The sequence below is a fragment of the Schistocerca gregaria genome, chromosome 8 (genome assembly GCF_023897955.1).
Source record: "Schistocerca gregaria isolate iqSchGreg1 chromosome 8, iqSchGreg1.2, whole genome shotgun sequence".
Lineage (NCBI taxonomy): Eukaryota > Metazoa > Arthropoda > Insecta > Orthoptera > Acrididae > Schistocerca > Schistocerca gregaria.
Window position 1 is genome coordinate 480,063,132 of NC_064927.1, and position 20,123 is coordinate 480,083,254.

At 38.8% G+C, this 20,123-nt stretch overlaps 1 protein-coding gene across 4 annotated transcripts in view; it reads left to right on the forward strand.

The window, feature by feature from the left end:
* Positions 1-20,123, forward strand: part of LOC126285354 (phenoloxidase 2-like) — a 92,521-nt gene that overhangs the window by 24,479 nt on the left and 47,919 nt on the right. Inside the window, exons 1-4 of one of the 4 annotated variants that reach the window (XM_049984672.1) lie at positions 6,524-6,601; positions 6,718-6,787; positions 17,443-17,595; positions 19,764-19,959. In XM_049984672.1, the coding sequence (XP_049840629.1) occupies positions 6,737-6,787; positions 17,443-17,595; positions 19,764-19,959 (400 nt within the window). In that variant the 5' untranslated portion in view covers positions 6,524-6,601; positions 6,718-6,736. Of the gene's footprint in view, positions 1-6,523; positions 6,602-6,717; positions 6,788-7,170; positions 7,250-8,017; positions 8,339-17,442; positions 17,596-19,763; positions 19,960-20,123 lie in introns of those variants that run through there. The other 3 variants (XM_049984673.1, XM_049984671.1, XM_049984674.1) reach the window with 3 other exon arrangements.

Genomic DNA, 20,123 nt, shown 5'->3' on the forward strand with positions numbered 1-20,123 from the left:
AAGAGACACTTTATATGTATTATCTTCACAGCCTTCTGGTTGTTCCACCTATACACTTCTTCTGGAAGTATTCCGATCAAAAAGGCCGCCTTCTCATCAAATTGTTTCAAACTATCTTCTTTGAAGCAGCTAACGCTAGAAAAACTCGAATGGAAGTCATAACTTGCAGCAGGATTAGAGACGTCTTCATAATCAATTCCTGATTGCTGAATATACTCTTTAGCAACCAACTGGGCTTCGAAGAGAGTGCTTCCATCAGACGCAACTTTTCGCCGTAGATCCTAGAGATTTGGCAATACTTTGAAATTACAGGGGCATTCAACTAACACCCGCATATTTTTTTCTCTTTAGCCTTCTATTTCTTCATTAATAGCTTGTATACATTTTTCCTTTTCATTTGAGTGCAATAAGTCAGCAAAACAGTTTGGATCTTTATGTTCATCAGCAATAACTTTTGCTGGACTCATGATCACTTTTTTTTTTTTTTTTTTTTTTTTTTTTTTTTTTTTTTTAGAAGGAATCTAGTCTCTAAACCAACATACCCTACAAGTTGGCAAAAAACAGCCTTATTATCAGACTTCGAAAGAAAATGTTTGTTTATATGAACTCTGTACTTGTACCAAAAATTCTGAGGTGATCAAGTTTTCCTAATGGTCGACTGTGTTACAGTTCATAAGGAACTATGTCTGGATTTTCATAACACGTTACACTATCCGGGCACTTCTTGTGTTGTGTGATTTAAAGAAACTTGCGTCCCTGTATAATACTGAGCAGATTTTCTAGGATATTCTAGAATCTCTTGAGATATCTTTCGATTTATTACAGTATTTATAAATTTTCCCGATAGCTGAGTGGGTAGCTTGACGGATTGCCGTCCTACGGGCTCGGGTTCGATTCCCGGCTGGGTCGGAGGTTATCTCCTCTCAGGGACTGGGTGTTGTGTTGCATTCATCATCATTTCATCCCCATCCGGCGCGCAGGTCGCCTAATGTGGCGTCGAATGTAATAAGACGTGCACCAAGGCGGCAGGACATGCCCCGCAAGCCCCCCCCCCCCCCCCCCCCCCCACAGCAATGGCGCCAAAACACTAATTTCATTTCAATTTTCATTTTGTTTTAGAAACCCTTTATATTTCAAAACATTTATTTCAGCACAACCGTCTTGAGTTGTGCAAAATCAGCACAGATTCTGTCGTACAATTGTTTCTGATCCTATGTGGAAGATCTGACGACTACCTAAATAACTTTTTGGCCAAGTCGTGACATCCAGGAACAGTTCGGACAAGAAACTCATCTCCTGGATGCCATTCCCCCAAATGGAACCGTCCACCAACTTTTGTCGCCTCTTTCATCTTTCTTCCCTGGGCATGTGGTCTACCGTTACACCGATCGGTGGTAAAAATTAGAAAGAAATAAAGAAATGAAAAAATATCCGCTCAAAAGTAAGAAAACAATTTCTACCTTTCTAAACGAAATCAGTAAATTTTGTTGGTTTGTGCATATGATAAAATGTACTTAGTCTTACGTGAGTTCAAGGGAAAAAAGGAATGCATATACATTATGTAGTGACTTGTTGAAAGGCATTGTCAAATTCATTGTGAAGAATTGTTCAAACGCCATTCAAGGGGGTTGTGTAATCCCAAAATTTATTAGTCACGGCTCCCTGATCTCTGATATACACGGTGTTTCAGAAGTGATCGTCAATATTCAGGGATATGACAGGAATGATAAATCGAAACAAAAAAGTAAAAAAAACATGGGCTCTGCAACGCATTCCTTAAGAGCTATGGGCAATCCTTGATCTGCTATACTGTGCAACAAATCTCTTCTACTGCAAGCTTTATGCTTTCCATATTTTGGATAGTGGTAGTAAGGAGCAAAACAAGAAAAAAAGTCTAGTAAACAAAGGCTCTAAAATGCACACTTCAGAGCTAAGAGCACTTGTTTATCTTCGCTAGTTTGAAATTGTTTATCTTCGCTAGTTTGAAACACAACTCTTTTAATGATCAAGTGCTCATAACTTTTAGGGTACGCATTTTAGACCACATGTTCACTAAGCATTTTTCATTGTTTTCTTCCATACTACCACTTCCCAAAATAAGGAAAGCAAAGAGGTTGCAGTAGAAGAAATGTTTCACAGTATCGGAGATAAAGAATTTATCTTAGCTCTTAATGTAAACGTTTTAGATCCCATATTTGCTTGCCTTTTTTGTTTCGAATGATTAATCTTGTGACATGCCTGAATATTGATTATCACTTCTGAAACACCCTGTATGTTCTGTCACTTATTTACGACACGACAGTGTTTTATAACAAATGCTAGTGCCTCATTACTGTCTTGTACTCGCACCCTTCTGTCGTAGCCCTGTCAGTGAGCGGATGTAATAGGAGGTGATGGCTTATTATGATTGTTTAACTAGCTTGAATTATATAAATCTGATGATTTATTTTATTCACTTGTATTATTTAATTTACTCTTTGTCCTTATCTAATATTTTTCAGCAAATATTCGTTGCTGGTCGTTTTAATATGATGATGCATTGGATCCGTCGCCGTTGTGGGAGCCTTAAGTGCTCATGGCACTTTGCAGAAAACGAAACTGTCTTCGCTTAATTATGTGATAGGGAAGTCCGATGACGATTTATGAGCGTCATTAATTCTGACGCACAAAACTGATAAATGATCTTTCCACGGTTACTGATCATCGTCTCAAATATAGGCCTACAAGTACAGCGCAGGCTTCGCCGTGTTTCGTCGGTCTTCTCATCATTATTTTTCTCTTTGATTTTTATATTCACTCCAACAAATATTGAAAACCCTAAACGGAAAGAGCGGTTATAGTAGGGTGACCAAACAACCAGGATAAACGGGATTGCGCTGAATTTTCATGGTAATATACCGTTGCCGAAATATTGTTTCGAGGCGCTGAAGGTCCCGGAATTCTGTTTTTAAATATATTTTGTGACGTTCTACAAGGTTTCCGAGATTTCACTCAACTAAACGGACTGCAACACTTTCAGTTAAAACATTTTACCTTATTTTTCTAACCTCCGTAGTCCCGCAGTAATTACAGAGTCAACGTCGATACACTAAAACAATAATCTATTTGAGAGCTACTATCACTGGAGAGCAATTCTGTTCTGTAACAGTTCCAGGCTTTGCAAATTGAGAAGAGTTACGATAACTCATCCCATGTAAGCTTTCACGACCGGCGTCTTCATCAGTAAACACTTCCGGGCTAAATTGCAGTGGCTGATCTGTAGTCTGAGTCGACTCACCTCGGAAGATGTTCTCCGTAGTTGAGAACGAAACGCCAGGGAGAAGAAGTTCTACAGATCGACCACGGCAATTTAGCCCGGAAGTGTTTACTGATGATGATGAGTTACGATAACTGTCCGACTGCCGCATGACTAAGCACTGATATTTTCAGAATAGTGTAGTAGCTGTGTCCGACAAGCTGTACCGGTGGCTTCTCGTATTAGTCATATGGTTGCCAGTGAGTTACAAAACGCCGTGCCGAAACGTGAATGCAAATTCAGGGGCGGTTAATAGTATTACGTTTGATGATTCTTTCATTGTGAAAAAGTTTATTTGGGCATGAACTAAAGTATCAGCCTTAGTAAGCGGAGTTATTACTCCACAGAGCTTAAAGGAAAGCCCTGAGTACATCAAGATGCGGGATATCTCCTGATCGTAGCAATCATAAAGCTGCTAAAATATTTCCGTTTGTTGTTCAACTTTTAGATATTAACGAAGGAATTCAGTCCAAACGTATGAAGGTGAGTTCCCTAGCTAATGAAACATCTGATGAAATCTCAATATTTTGTATTAGTACTGCCGAAATGTTTGATCTCGAAAAAAATGAATGTGTGGCATTTTGTGAAGACTATACGAACACCAACTTTGATGGTTTAAAAAGAGAAGGCAAATGTAGAATTTTTACCAAATAAAAGAGAACATTGCATGAAATCTTTTTAAGGGATAGACTATCCTGCACATGTTTTACACAATGGCGTACAGACCTCTGTACCTGAGCTGTGATCTTGAAACTGTCACTGTAAAGGTATTCTCGTTCATTTCTACGTATACAGTTAGAACAGAGAGGGTTAAAGAGTTTTGCGATTATGTAGCGACTGATTATATTGATGTAATGTGTTGCTCGAAAATCCACTGGTTATCACTTTTTTTCAGCAGCTAAACAAGTCTTCAGGCTATTTGAGGCATTAAAAGATTTTTTTCCTAAATGAAAACAAAGCGTCCAAAACATTGGTTTAGTTATTCAGTGATCCTTTAAGAGAAGCCTACTTACAGTTCATTCATAGCAAGCTTAGCAGTTTGCGGCATGGGACGAAGGAAATATGAGGGAAGCACGAAAAGTGTAATAGTGGTAAAGGATGTCTCGAAAAATACCCTTGAACTTTTGCTAAGAGAAAAGAGCAGAAGTTCATTCCTTTTAATGTTAAATCTGTTCTTAAAAATAGCGGAAGTGACACATTCAGCAGAAAAGGACTTTAAAGAAGACGTTAGCGAATTGTATGATACTTGTATGGTATATCTGAGTAGTTGGACCCCTCATATCTACCATTATTGTCCGTGTTTGGTTGGATGTTATTGAAGGGAGCGCCAAAATTGCAAAGTGTTAAATAGATAGTTTTTTATTTGAAGAGGAAAAATTGAAATCTATGACTCCACCTTCTTTGATCAGTTATAGATAATAACAAAATTTCGTTGAAAATCTTTACAAGTAGAATGATGTAGACGAAGCATCATTGCAGTGTCATGAAAAGTGAGTCAGTTTTTTTTGTGACCGCCTTGAGCAATACTCTTGAGATGGTAGTAACTGCAATGTATTTGTTTGCAGTCCGCCCCGGTAGCTGAGTGGTCAGCGCGACGGACTGTCAATCCTAAGGGCCCAGGTTCGATTCCCGGCTCCGCTCAGGGACTGGGTGTTGTGTTGTCCTAATCATCATTTCATCCCCATCGACGCGCAAGTCGCCGAAGTGGCGCCAACTCGAAAGACTTGCACGTGTACCCGACGGGAGGCCCTCGTCACACGGCATTTCATTTCATTTGTTTGCAACATCAGTCCGTAATGCCAACATAGAAAGATCTTTTCGTTCATGAATATCCAGTGGACTCATGAAAGGAACAGAATGGAGGTGGACTCTCTTGAAGCAATCCAACATATCCAGTACAACTAAAAAAAAAAAAAAAACGAGTGTCTAGAATTTTCCACTGTGTCTAAAAGAATAAAGACATGATCAAGAAGTAATTTTTGAGAACAATTGTCGTGAAGAAACAACGGTCTGACTAAAAGTACTTTAAAAATGGATTGTAAACAGTCTCCACCCCAAAAACATTTATTTCGATGGTAACATTGACGTTCGTGGAGTCACAAAGTCTGTTCCGTTCACCGCCACCGCCTATCATTATCGCATGCGGGTCTGAGGATGGTCAAATACTGACCTAAACGGATCACCATCGAAATACATGTTTTTGAGGTCGAGAATGTTTATAATCAATTTCCAAAATTATCAAGAAGGCTTGAAACAGTGAAAGATACTTTTTCTCCAAGAACAGTCAATGCCATCTACCATCCTTCAGTGATACTTAAAGCTTATGTCAATTTTCTTATATTAAAAATTTCAGGGCTTTAATATTTTGAAAAATCATAATAAGTTTTTAATAGTGTATATTAAACATCATCCATTGAACAGATATTACAGAAATAAATGGAGTAAATTTGGGTTTACCTTTTCTACTGATAGTAAATAGGCTGTCATATGGTTAACGAAATGTATTAACAAAATATTTATATTAAAAATTTAAGGAGCTTGCGTAAATTTGGTTGGGGGAGAAGACATTGGATTCTGGCTGATTGTGTTCTCGTTTTCTCCGAAAATGGTTTGGATGCCCTAATCTAGTGACTTTTGAATATTTATCCAGTGTCCATATCAACAATGTTCAACATTTTAAATTTCATAAAATTGGCGCCTATCTCTTACGTGACTACATGCCACGTCTTCAGCTTACGGCATAAGGGTCAGGGATTTTCTCTGCCTCGTGATGACTGGGTGTTGTGTGATGTCCTTAGGTAGTTAGGTTTAAGTAGTTCCAAGTTCTAGGGGACTGATGACCATAGATGTTAAGTCCCATAGTGCTCAGAGACATTTGAACCATTATTTTTATGGCATAAGAGACAAGGAAACAATTCGGATAGGACAGGAATGGGGCATTAATTCGACCACTGCATTGTCAAAGCACCTCTCCGGCATTAATGAACGTAAAACGAGTGAGAGAAACCACGGAGCGTCTAAATCTGAAAAGCACGATATGGATTTGAACAGCCTTCTACCGACTGCGAATCTAGTGACTTAACTACTGTGCCATTTCGTTAGGTTTCACTCTTCCGTTCTCTGATAAGAACTAATTTAGTCACATATACACCGTGTTCCGCGGTCGCTGGTGAGTGGTCATGTCTGTGGAACGGCCCAGGAATAATAGCAGCAAACAGCAGTTGCCACAAATTGCGTATGGTTGCTGTAGCAGTGCCCATTATTATTACCTTATTAATGTAAATCGGTTTGTGTTAGCGATAAAAGGTATTGTTTGGGTTGTTTATGTCATGAAATGATTGTGAACAGCATTCAGTATTAATCTACACAGTACATCATTGCTCGGATGCCTTTCTAAAGTTTTCTCTTTGGTCTTTTTATAGTTATGAACATCTTAGCATAATGTTTTTAACAGATTTCCGCAGAGTGTCAACGAATAAATTTAAAATTAAGGTTAGTAAATGATTCTATACAGGGTAAGAATGCAAGAGACCTTAATGGCCGACTTTCGTTTATTACGCTGTGCTGTTTAAAATAATAACTGTTGTACTATACAAAATGCAGTGTCATGCAAGATAATATGGTATATACCGGATGTTTGAGAAGTGATGGTCAATATTCAAGGAAATGACAGGAATGATTATTCGAAACAAAGAAGTCAGATAAACATGGGCTCTAAGACGCGTATCCTACAAGCTATGAGCAAGTCCTCATCTAAGAAACTTTGAAGCAAATCTCTTCTACTGCAAGCTCTTTGCTTTCCGTATTTTGGAAAGTAGGACTAGTAGTGTGGACCAAATCATGAAAAAAATTTCAGTAAACATGTCCTCTAAAATACATACCTTAAAAGTTACGAGCACTCGTTCATTAGAAGAGTTGTATTTCAAAATGTCACAAGGGCTCGTAGAACTTAAGGTACGCATTTTAGAGCACATCTTTATTGTACGTCTTTTTCTTGTTTTGGTCCATACTACCACTTCTCAAAATACGGAAAGGAAGGGGCTTGCAGTAGAAGAGATTGTTTCACAATATCAAAGATCAGAAATTGCTCATAGCTCTTAAGGTATGCGTTATATAGCCCATGTTTACTCAACTTTTTTGTTTCGAATGATCATTCCTCTCATATCCCTGAATGTTGATCTTCACTTCTGGAACATCCTGTATAATGTAATGTGTGTTAAATTTAATAATTGATTGTATAGAACACATGACATAAATGAAGCATTGTAGTACATCAAAATAGTTATCCACTTTATGGGATTCTGTAAACATTTTACTACCGTATTTAGCTGTACTTCAGTTAGTGAGCTACTAAGTTACTGAAAACATGACCTTAGCGTTCAGTAGATCAGAAACTGTGTAAGCATGCTGCATTACTGTACGGCGATGACAATTGCGTTTAAACTTCGATAGCCAGTACACGAGGGGAAAAACGTGCTCAAAATGGATAACTCTACTGTATTTCACACTTGCGAAGATAAGTTACATCGACATTTATTAAAACAAAAACTACGAAAAAAATCTTAAACGATAAATGGGAGAAATCTGAATTGCATGAAGATGCAATATGAGTTCTCGTGCCATTTTTTTAACCCACATGAGACATCACAGTAACATTTCACGCCGAGTCGTGACACGTGCAAATTTCAGTATCCGGTTTCCACTGAGAGATATTGGGGCATCAAGTAGAGCCGCTGTCACTGGACGAACCGGTACGAACGCAATGATATCGTGTAACGGAAAATACCCCCTGCAGCGGATATCGCAGTGACGCGTACAGTGCGAATGTATATGAAATTCTCGTTTCCTGAGAGCGTTGGGTAAGCGTTGTGTGCATTCAAAGACAATCTTAGAACTGCTTTCGCGCAAATGAGCTTTGGAGACGCCGGAAAGCTTGCTCGTATATAAACGGCGCGGTAGGGGCTGCCGCAGAGTATTTGCACCATGGAATCGTTTGTTTGGTGGTGGCCGTTAGTGGTCCTCCTGTCTATTCAACACGTCCAGGTTAGTATATACAGGAGTGTTGTCGTGTGTTGTGTCTTTGTTTTGTCGGAACGGAATGTGTGAATTGTACGCCGTATCTGATGTGACCATTTCCGATCCCTCTTATACTCAAAAGTTTTTTTTTTTTTTTTTTTTCCTTCAGTAATGTTCAGTGCTTTGCAGTTCTTTGAGATGAAGTAAAACGTGGCTATTTCACGAGTAAATATTGTAAATCGGCTATCCAAAGAGTTTGTTGATGCTGTACAAAAGTAAAGGTTTCCCCTTGTGGAAGGCAGTGAACAGGAAGATCGGTAGCAGGAGTAGTTATTTATTTATTTGATCTTAGACCATTCCGTTAAACAATCTGATACGTTAGATGTATTACAGGAATAATACCGTTACATGTACAAAACCTTATTTACAATTTGTACAAAAACCAGATGGCCGTTATGAGTTGAGGGGTATGAAAAGGAAGCAGTGGTTGGGAAGGGAGTGAGACAGGGTTGTAGCCTCCCCCCGATGTTACTCAATCTCTATATTGAGCAAGCTGTAAAGGAAACAAAAGAAAAATTTGGAGTAGGTATTAAAATCCAGGGAGAGGAAATAAAAACTTTGAGGTTCGCAGTTGGATGGAATGGACAGTGTCTTGAAAGGAGGGTATAAGATGAACATCAACAAAAGCAAAACGAGAATAATGGTATGTAGTCGTATTAAGTCGGGTGATGCTGAGGGAATGAGATTAGGAAATTAGACACTTAAAGTGATAAAGGAGTTTTGCTATTTGGGGAGCAAAATAACTGGTGATGGTCGAAGTAGAGAGGGTATCAAATGTAGACTGGCAATGGCAAGGAAAGCGTTTCTGAAGAGAAATTTAACATCGAGTATTGATTTATGTGTGAGGAAGTCATTTCTGAAAGTATTTGTATGGAATGTAGCCATGTATGGAAGTGAAACATGGACGATAAATAGTTTGCACAAGAAGAGAATAGAAACTTTCGAAATGTGGTGCTACAGAAGAATGCTGAAGATTTAATGGGTAGATCACATAACTAATGAGGTATTGAATAGGATTGGGGAGAAGAGAAGTCTGTGGCGCAACTTGACTAGACGGGATCGGTTGGTAGGACATGCCCTGAGGCATCAACGGATCACAAATTTAGCATTTGAGGGCAGCGTGGAGGGTAAAAACCGTAGAGGGAGACAGATGAATACACTAAGTAGATTTAGCAGGGTGTAGGTTGCGGTAGGTACTGCGAGATGGAGCTTGCATAGGGTAGAGTAGCATGGGCTCAAGGACTGAAGAGAGCAACAACATACAAAACCTAAACAACGCAGGAAAGGATTAGGCGATGATACGTTAAGAAGTTGGCCATTATGGTGTAATCCATGGAAAACTTATAGCGTTCATCTTGGCAGCTTAGGGAAGTAAGCTTTCCTAGTTACGATGCAATAAGAATCATCACCCTTTGCATACGCATGTTTCCTTATAGTTGTAACTTTCTGTTCAATGTGTGAATAAATATAACGTAAAACGTGTGAAGAAATAGCTATTTGTATGGGTCCCTTCATACTGAGTGTACTTAGAGCCGATTGTTGTCTGGCGTTCAAAATTAACGTCTTAATTGCAGCCGCCCTCGATGTCATTTGTTCGGAGGATGAAGTTTCTTCCATTGAAATTAGGATTGACAATGCATCGGCTTTTATTGTAAAACTGTGTAAGCGACAGGAAAACTTTAAGTTTCAGATGTGAAAATTTCTTCCTTAGTACCGTAACAAAGAAAATCACGGATTTCTGATGCGACGTGATGAGACTGAACACTAAATCAAACAGGGCTCGAGAAACCTGTTGGCGCAGCGGTTGCAAGTGCGTCATACTCAGCGGACCGTAAGGTGGGGTGAGTCCAGACGTTGCCGTTACGCGAGAACTAAAATTAATACTTTGTCCGAGAACTGAAATGTGAGTGTACCTGATGTTAATGCAGAAAGTGGTTCCACGTTAAACTGAAAGACTAAGTGGAAAATGTTCTAACTCCAGTAAAAATTGTGCAACGGCTTTCACTCGTAGCTAGTACTGTAAATACGAACTCGGCAAGCAGCCGCATTGAGAAAACTGTCTTCTGTTTTCATTACATCCATGGATAAAATGCGGCAACACTACTGTAAAATTTTGCAGATCATCACGGCCCTGCAGGGAGAATATTCGTAGATTCGGGTGTGAAAATCCGTTCTTGTTATGAATTTTCGTATTCATCATCATGGGATAATGTTTCTGCTACTGCGGACGTAGTACCCGTGCTTCAACTTACCACGGTTGAAACAATTAGTGTGCTGGATTTAATCTAATAAGACTTTTGCACAATATTGTAGTGCAAACCTATGAAGTAGGCTGTATTGCAAGCAATTTCTTTGACAAGCTTTGGCTTCTTAGTATAATTCCAGTTAATGGAAGCACTTCCTTTACTCATTCACTAAAACTGTGACCGTTCAAATTCATATTCGCCCACATTGATACATAAAAGGCTCATAACTACCTCAAAACTGAGACTTGTCATTAACCAAATCAAACGGTTCTACACTTACACAAGGGGAAGGCCCACATTTGGCATGCCGCTTCACTAAAATCTAGACGCGAAGGTATTTTTGAGAAAACGAATCGTAAATTTATGACGCGCAATCGACTCAGTCGAAAAGATCTTCAGGTAACTGGGCGTTCATCATTTATGGGATCAGCAAACGCCAATTTTCCAGAAAATTGATGGATGTAACTACCGCTTTTTGTGTGGACATAAAGTAACCGCAGTTAGAAAAAAAGAGCCTCTGTCATAGAGACCAATGCATCTGGCTGGGGAGCAGAGAACCTAGATTTCTCAGGTGCATTCTGTAATTTTCATTGTAATTTTTTCCGCGTTGAAAGCAGTAGGAATAAGGTAGGCAAATTAGACAAGACTTGGATTGGTAAGGAATTAAAATGCTGTCTCATTGTAGGGAAAAACGGTCCGAATAAGGTTGTTACGAAGACTTATCATTTTACGCACGTAAGGAAGAGAAACAAACCCTTGTCGCACTTTGTAGTACACATAAAATAACGTATTTGCACATGGCGCAATACTCAATCACATCGTCTGGAAAACTGTTGCTTAACATTTTCCTGGGCATATAAGAAACTGATTAAATTCGTCCTCGGAATATAATGGTCATTGGTTTAATCGTCAGTATAGTTCAATGTTCACGACACGTAATTCGTAATCCTAAAATTTTAAACTTCAGTTCAAAACACGTAACTTGAAGGTTAGAAAAATCATAAGTTACTGATAACAAGATATATCTGATACGGGATTCCAGCGGTCGACAAGCTAATAACGTCATATATAACAGCATGTTTGTATATTGTCAAGCGACTTGAGCACATAAGGTAATACCGCCAAACTGTATGCCTGTGTGCCTGCCTTGTGATGCTTATTTCTATCTCAGTCAAAAACTGTATATCGAAGCTACAAAATTGAAGAAATTTGCTTCTGGAAACCAAGCGGAAATTGCACAACGGCGCGGATGCATTGTTTTACAGCATAATTGATAAAAAAAAAAACTTCCAGCAAAACTTGGTGCCGTGAATATATTTGCTTCCAATGTTCTAGGACACAGATTTGTTATAGGGAGAATGGACATGAAACAATGAGTCATTGTTAAGCGATCAGAATTAAATTTTTATTTATTTACTGATCAAAATTGAGAAATTTGCATATTTATATTTACTTACTAAATTGACTCTCCTATTCCTACCAGTTCATAAAGGGGGAAAAATTAAATGCATATTTCTTTTGGGAATCACACAGGTTCTCTGATGTCCAGCCAGACGCTTTCTTTTTGTTGCCGGTACGCCAGGGCGGATTCGCTTAGCAGCCTTTACCTTACGGGTAAATAAGCGTCAATTGTAAAATTACTTTCCTCGTTTTGTATGTAGTCTGTGGATCTCACATTCATGAAATTGTTGCACAGTTTAGATGTCGATTTACCCTTTCACTTGAAAAATAAAGAATATCCATCTCTTCCTTCCGCAGGGCGTCGGTAGCTCTAGATTATCTGAGCGAAGTATCCTAGCGTTTGTTTAATGTCTGGATCACATCGGCGGTTTGGTTTTATATCGGGCAATAGGCTCTAAATATGCACATAATTGTCTGCAGAGAAAATGAGACCTGGAATACATAACAATGACGTTAGACGAAACGGCGTATACATCGTATAAAGCATAACAAGTTATTAAAACCAAAAACTCGGTTGGCTTCACTGAAGAATGCCAGTTTAGATTTATTTGCCTGTAGACCACATTTTTGCAGTAGATGCGTCATGTTCATATCTCTTGTACTGTTACACTAAGAGAAAAATGCACAATGAACTGCAGGTAAGTCGACATTCTGGTGACAAGAAAACAATTATAGGAAATCCCATCCTTGATGGCTAGTATACTTAATGGTGTGCAGAAACTGATTTAGCGTGTTTCCAAATTTGCACAGTCACGTCACTTGGTCTGGGATTCACTCCCGTCATCCAACAAGATGAATATCAGTAATAGTACAGTTAACTCTTCGCTGGCACATTTTAGTACCCCTTCCCTACAACAAATATGCGTAAGTTGCAAAGCCAGTGAAGCTTCAGGCTTCTGTCAAGTTTTGGCCGAAGTAAACATCAATGAAGCCTTTCTCATGTGTGCACTTACATCATAGTGGCAGGAAACTGGTAGTCGCAGTAGCACTCACATAAAAAAGCAAAATTAAATCTAGGATGTTGTCGGTAAATTCTAACTTAAGGATATTTTATGGAAAGCCCAATATACATAGTGGGTGATCTCCAAATATATTGCATATAGGTTTACATTATTGTAAACACACACGAAGCTGTTTATTAAAATAAAGTTGAAAGATGTAGTAGAAGCAGAAAATTTAAATCTTTCAGAAGCATGCTAATTATATAGCAGTAAGATTTCATAAATTACAGTTGTAAACTATTTATTGTATAAAAAAAAGAAAGAAATCACATGGTTATAGTTTGATTCACACCTGACAAAAGAATGCCATAGGGAAACATGATTTATGGAAATCGGAATTTTAGTGTGATAGTGTTCCAGTATTAACAAAAATGGAGAGAGAGAGAGAGAGAGAGAGAGAGAGAGAGAGAGAGAGAGAGAGAGAGAGAGAGAGAGAGACCATATTTCTTCATTAATCTTAGTTTACATGCATAAATAATGTGCAGTTGTGCCACTTACTCCTCTCTGCTACTTACCATAATTTGTGCATAAATTGCAAGCATTAAAAGTAGATAAGTGTTTTATAAATTTTTACCAATCTTCCTTACCTCTGGGTGCACAAGACTGTCACAGCTTAGCCCATTGTTGTTCATGTATGTGTCATCAGCTTCTGAATCTGAGCAGTTTCCTTAATTCTTCTTTCCTTAGTAATTTTTCTTGTGTAAGAGTGCAACTCAAGCCCTCTAATTTATCACTGGCAGTTTTGTAAGCTGCCTTATAAAGCAGATCAAAGTATGTAAACAGTACTGAACGCGATTTTAGCAATTTTTCTGTATTTCATTAAGTGATGGCTAACGTATGATATACATGGAACTGGAGTGCAAATAAATTCACACATGTCCCATCCTTAATTTCAGTACACTTAATTCTTGCTGTAACTTTCGAGCTCATCCCACTATCACCCTGCCTTGCTCCATCAGGAACAAGCAGAGGAGGCTTGGGCGATACCCTTCCCTTCTCAGAATCGCGAATGTTTTGATGCCACCTTTACAAGGGAGCTCAAGCATGCTTCTGTTCACCCCGATCCTTCGCCCCAGGGCTGGACGCCATCAACATTCAGATGTTGCAGTGCCTCTCTCTTGCAGGCAAGCACTTTCTGCTTAACATGTAAAACTGCATCTGGGCAGAGGGCACATTTTCCGGATGTTGGCGTGAATCCAGTCATAACCATACCTAAGCCTGGTAAGGACGAAAACTTGCCTTATAGCTAATTCCCCATCTCTCTTACCAGCTGCATTTGCAAGGTGATGGAATGTATGATTCATGCCCGACTGATGTGGTGGCTTGAGTCTCGACATTTACTAACGAATGCATAAAGTGGATTTAGAGTGCAGCATTCTGCAGTTGACCATCTCGTTACTTTGTCCACCCATGTCGTGAATAGTTTCCTGCGGAAATCGCACACTGGCCATTTGGAGAAGGTCTAAGACACCTGCTGGAGAACTGGCATCCTCCGTACTCTCTACACGTGGGGCTTCCATAGCTGCCTGCCGTTTCCTTCAGGCATTTTTAAAAGATAGTTTTCAGGGTGCTTGTGGGTTCTGTTTTGTCTGACACTTAGTCTCCCTCTACGATTTTCACCCTCCACGCTGCCCTTCAGTACTAAATTTGTGATCCCTTGATGCCTCAGAACATGTCCTACCAACTGATCCATTCTTCTAGTCAAGTTGTGCCACAAACTTCTTTTCTCTCCAATTCCATTCTATACCACCTCATTAGTTATGATCTACCCATCCAATCTTCAGCATTCTTCTGTAGCACCACATATCGAAAGCTTCTATTCTCTTCTTCTCCAAACTAGTTGTTGTCCATGTTCCACTTCCATACATGGCTAAATTCCATACATATGCTCTTAGAAATGACTCTCTAACATTTGAATCTATACTCAATGTTAACAAATTTCTCTTCTTCAGAAACGCTTTCCTTGCCATTGCCAGTTTACATTTTATATCTTCTCTACTTCAACCATCATCAGGTATTTTGCTCCCCAGATAGAAAATTCCTTTACTACTCGAAGTGTCTCATTTCCTAATCTAATTCCCTAAGCATCACCTGACTTGGACTACATTCCATTATCCTTGTTTTGCTTTTGATGATTCTCATCTTATATCCTCCTTCCATGGCTTTTAATGCCTACTCTGATCTTTTCTTTCGTTTCCTTTACTTTTGCTCAATATACAGATTGAATGGAAACCTTTACACTTCTACAATTACAAAAGTACAATTACTTAGTTAAAGATCTCTCTTGAGAGAGCTGTTGAATGGGTGTCGATCATACCACATAAAAGCAAGAACCAAATCAATATTTGTGTTTGTTTGCAGATGCTATTTTTACCAGGTCACACTAAATATTGTATCCCTGATCCCTATAAATACTGTTTCCCACCCCACCCAAAAACAGATTGTGCTTTATAAAATGATGGCACAATACATCCTCTATCATTTGGCTAAGACATGCACTGGGCTTGAAAAAACTAGTGACCAGGTACCTGTCACCTAATTTTTCCATCAGGATCTGGCCCACACTTCTTCCATGGGTACTACATAACAAAACATTTCTTCCACATTTTCCTTTGAGACAGTTGGATTCCTAGTGAAAGTCTGAAGAGTGCTGAGTACACTTAAATCTACTAGTGCCTCTTTCTTAATTGACTGAGATAGTAAGGCAAATGTATTGAGTGTGCCGGTGGTGAAACAGTCAGATACTGTTCTTTCTGTGGTCCCTGTTCCTTGCTACCACTTCTCACCTGTCTTCACCCTCCCTCCCCCCCTCTTAACCTTGTCAGTTCCTCCCTAACACTATCCAGTTCAGCCTTAAGGGCTCTAATCTTCTCTTCCTGTTCAGTTGTTTTCCTATCCCTTGAACATCCTCTGCAATACTATAGAAGAGACCCATTTACTTCCCCAATTACCATACCACTACATTCCTCATATTGCAACCATCTGTCACAACAGCTGCAAAGAACCCCAGAACTAACTTCCCTATGGCAGATCAAACACTTCTTGCTTGTGGCTGTTAACAATGTTTTTTTACAAAATTTATGTAGGTAATAACAGTAATATTTCTATTACAGATCACAAGTCACTAAAGTTATGTGGAACACAAATATACTGTTATACTGTTAATGTAGTAATGTACTTAAACTAATGTTAAGAATCTAATCTGGTATACCTCAAAAATTAGGCCTACGATAGTGTATGTGCAATATATAACACGTTACACTATTTGAAAGGAAATAAGACCTTAAAACCTTCAATTCCTCAAGTCGATATGGAGCTACTGAATGTATTTTTTTAATAGGAGTGATACCTCCAATAGATAATATAAAACCCTCTAGCTTCCTTACATGCTTAATTAAGATGTTATAGAATTAACTACTTACCTTCACAAGCTCAATATTAATGTGTGTGGTCTGTGTCAAGGCTGAGAGTGAAACTCAAACTAGAACCTAGATTCGGCTTTCTTGAACAATGTATTAGGAAGTCTTGTGAACATGTTTGTTCTGCCATGTGGTAAATGATTAAGATGTGTGGTAAATGATAAAGATGGAAAGTTGCAAAGTTCTGATTAGTAGAGAAAGAGTAAAATTCAAAATTGCTATGTGAAAGTGTGAAGTGGAATACTGAAAAGAAATAACACATTTTCAATTAAGTTTCTGAACTAGTTGGTTAGGAAAATACAGTAAATATGGCCTGGGAACGCTAATTGTAAACAAACATTTTCAGAAGCATGTATAAACAGTTCTGATTTGGGGCTGAGACATGGACTTCTAAAGTGAGAACCATTTGCAAATTACGGCTTGCTTAGTGAAGACTGGAAAAGTGAATGATATTTACCTATCCAGAATTGCGTATAGGAGTGTATAGAAATTGAATATGGTCTGCAGGACTTGGATGGACAGCACTGGATACTTTGTGCGCTGAATTGTTTCGAAGAATTTCTCCACAAAGCAAACAAGTACTTACATCTGACCATTGTTCTGGGTCTCTAGCCTTGTTTGGAGACATCCCTTCACTGATAGTTACAGAACTTCTAGATTCATATAAAGGTTAGGAACCTCAACTGGAACATACCTACAATATTTACTAATATTCTGGCCAGTGTGCATACTGTGAGTGTACTCAAACAGCCAGGAGAAGTAAACTTTAGCCTTATCTTGTGTAGATATGGGGTAAGAGTTCTTCATTTTGGTTGTATAGATATGACTGCAAAGATGTTAGGTAAAGTGTAGTGTACTATTAATGTAATGACGTAGTTATATAATGTAAAATTGGACAGTAAATTCATGATACTATTAATGCTGGTCATTGATCAAATTTTCAGGCACAACGGCTCAATATCACAGCAGCTTCACGATCGATTGCCTTCAACAACCATAGAAATGTGCTTTACCTGTTTGACAGAGTTGCAGAACCACTATTTTTACCAAAAGGAGAAGAGAACAAAATAGTGTTCAAACTTCCACCTGAGTACTTGGTAAGTGATAAATTTCGTACCAAAAACAAAAAATCTGTAATTACATGTAATTTATTGGTATGACAATCAATTATCAGTTAGATATCTTTTGCAGGCAGTATTGAGAAACTGCAGTTAGAAGTGGAATGGGACTTAACAAAGCACAGGGAATGGTTGACTGCAAAATACTAATTTTTTTAACTGTACATTCCCATAACACTCCTGGCCTCAACCTTTGTTAGTAACTTTTCTCACTAATTTCCTGTTCCCATTCCAGCACAGCTCTCATTCTACCAACACACCGTCTTTGTCTCCTTTATGCACCCCCTCCCACCTCTCCTTGGACCTCCATCCACTGCTCCTAGCTGCCCTATCCTCTCTTCACCTCATCCTTGTGTTCTCCCCAGCAGTGCTTCTCAGCCCCCACCCCTACCTTGCTATTCCTCTCTCCTCCCTGCCCCAGCCTCCCAATTACACCCACCCAGTTGCCACTCCTATCATGCACTGCTGCTGTTGCTTGCAGTGTGACTTCAGCTGCCAGAGACTGTGTGTGTAATCTATTTTCGACAAAAGCGTTGATGGCCAAATTCTTACATTGTGAAGGTGTTCCTGTTGTACCTATCTGTGGCACAGCATAGCATCTCTGCTGTATGGTGAGAAGCAAAATTCCTTTCCGTAGTATTGTCACGTTAAGTCTTAAATTTTCCATTGTTTAATTTTAGCCAAAACGAACTAGCGATCGGTGTGAAATAAGCAGACTGGAGGAAGAAAAATTGATACAGAATAAATAGTAGGCAAGGCAGCACAATGGAAGAAAAGGTATGGAAGAGTAAGAATAAATAGTAGGCAAGGCAGCACAATGGAAGAAAAGGTATGGAAGAGTAAGCATACATGCAATGACAAGCTGAAAGTAACAGTAAGGTACAGTGAATGGTAATTGAACATTCATGGTTTTCATATGGGGAAAAGGTTGCACATAATTATCATGCATTTTCTGATAAGGGCTCAAGTATTCTCTCTTCGCGAGATAAACGTAGGAGGGAGCAATAGACTGCTTGACTCCTGGGTGAAGGTATGTTCTCGAAACTTTAACAAAAGCCTGTACCAAGCTACTGAGCATCTATCCTGCAGAGTCTTCCACTGGAGTTTATCTATCATCTCCGTAACACTTTCACTATTACTAAATGATCCTATAACGAAGCGTGCTGCTCTCCATTGTATCTTCTCTCTCTTCTATCAACCCTATTTGGTACGGATCCCACACTGCTGAGCAGTATTCAGGCAGTGGGCGAACAAGCGTACTGTAACCTACTTCCTTTGTTTTCGGATTGCATTTCCTTAGGATTCTTCCAATGAATCTCAGTATGGCATCAGCTTTACAGATGATCAACTTCATATGATCATTCCATTTTCAATCACTCCTAAGGTGTACTCCCAGATAATTTATGGAATTAACTGCTTCCAGTTGCTGACCTGCTAAATGATAAGGGATCTATCTTTCTATGTACTCGCAGCACATTACACTTGTCTACATTGAGATTCAATTGCCATTCCCTGCACCATGCGTCAGTTCGCTGCAGATCCTCTTGCATTTTAGTGCAATTTTACATTGTTACCTCTAGATACACCACAGCATCTGCAAAAAGCCTCGGTGAACATCCAATGTCATCCACCAAGCCATTTATGTATATTTTGAATAATTTGGTGTTGAATGCCAGCTACAGGAGAAGAGTTATGGGATTAAGGTGGTCATTCCAAGGCAACTAACATGCCTGGATGTTTAGATTGTTGTACTACCTCACACATTAAACATTTCTGAAATTCCTTCCTTGAAATTTACAGAGTAAGTGAAATATGTGGTAAACCTTTTAACCTCAACATAAATATTTGTCTCAAACAGCATCAAAAAGTACATAAAATTTATTCATGAATGGTCTTTGTAGAGACAAGTCAGTTTAACTTGGTCAAATAGTTATCAAACTTACAGAAAGGTTGGGAAGATGCTCATTACAAATGAGTAACAATACGTAACTTTCCTGAAAAAGTTAACATGTTACTGTTTATAAATTGTATTGGGGCTGTTTTAAGAATGTAATATTTTTAACAAATGTTATTTCCTTAACTCACCATTAAAGAATGCAAATAAAAATTTCTATGCAGAATTTTCTAAAATTTGTCCTTCTTTCCAGACACCTCGTTACCAGTCAATAGTTTCAGAAATTACAGACAGATGGGGTGGAGTTCAAAATAGAATGGAAATTGATGTTAAGCCAATCACCTTGCCTGATCTTTCATATCCAATGACACTTAGCCGTAGAGAGAACTTCTCTCCTTTCCTGCCACATCACAGGAAAATGGCTTCAAGACTAGTGGAAACATTTCTTGGTAAGTGAAACTACTTAATGTTGGTGATTGCATAGTTGTATTCCTGAAGCGTCACATGATTCATGGATTCAAAGTTAATCAAGTGGGGAATGGAGAATTGACTATTGATAAGTCAGTGATGCCAATATTTTAACAAAATTCAATTTCTCACTTACAAATAATGT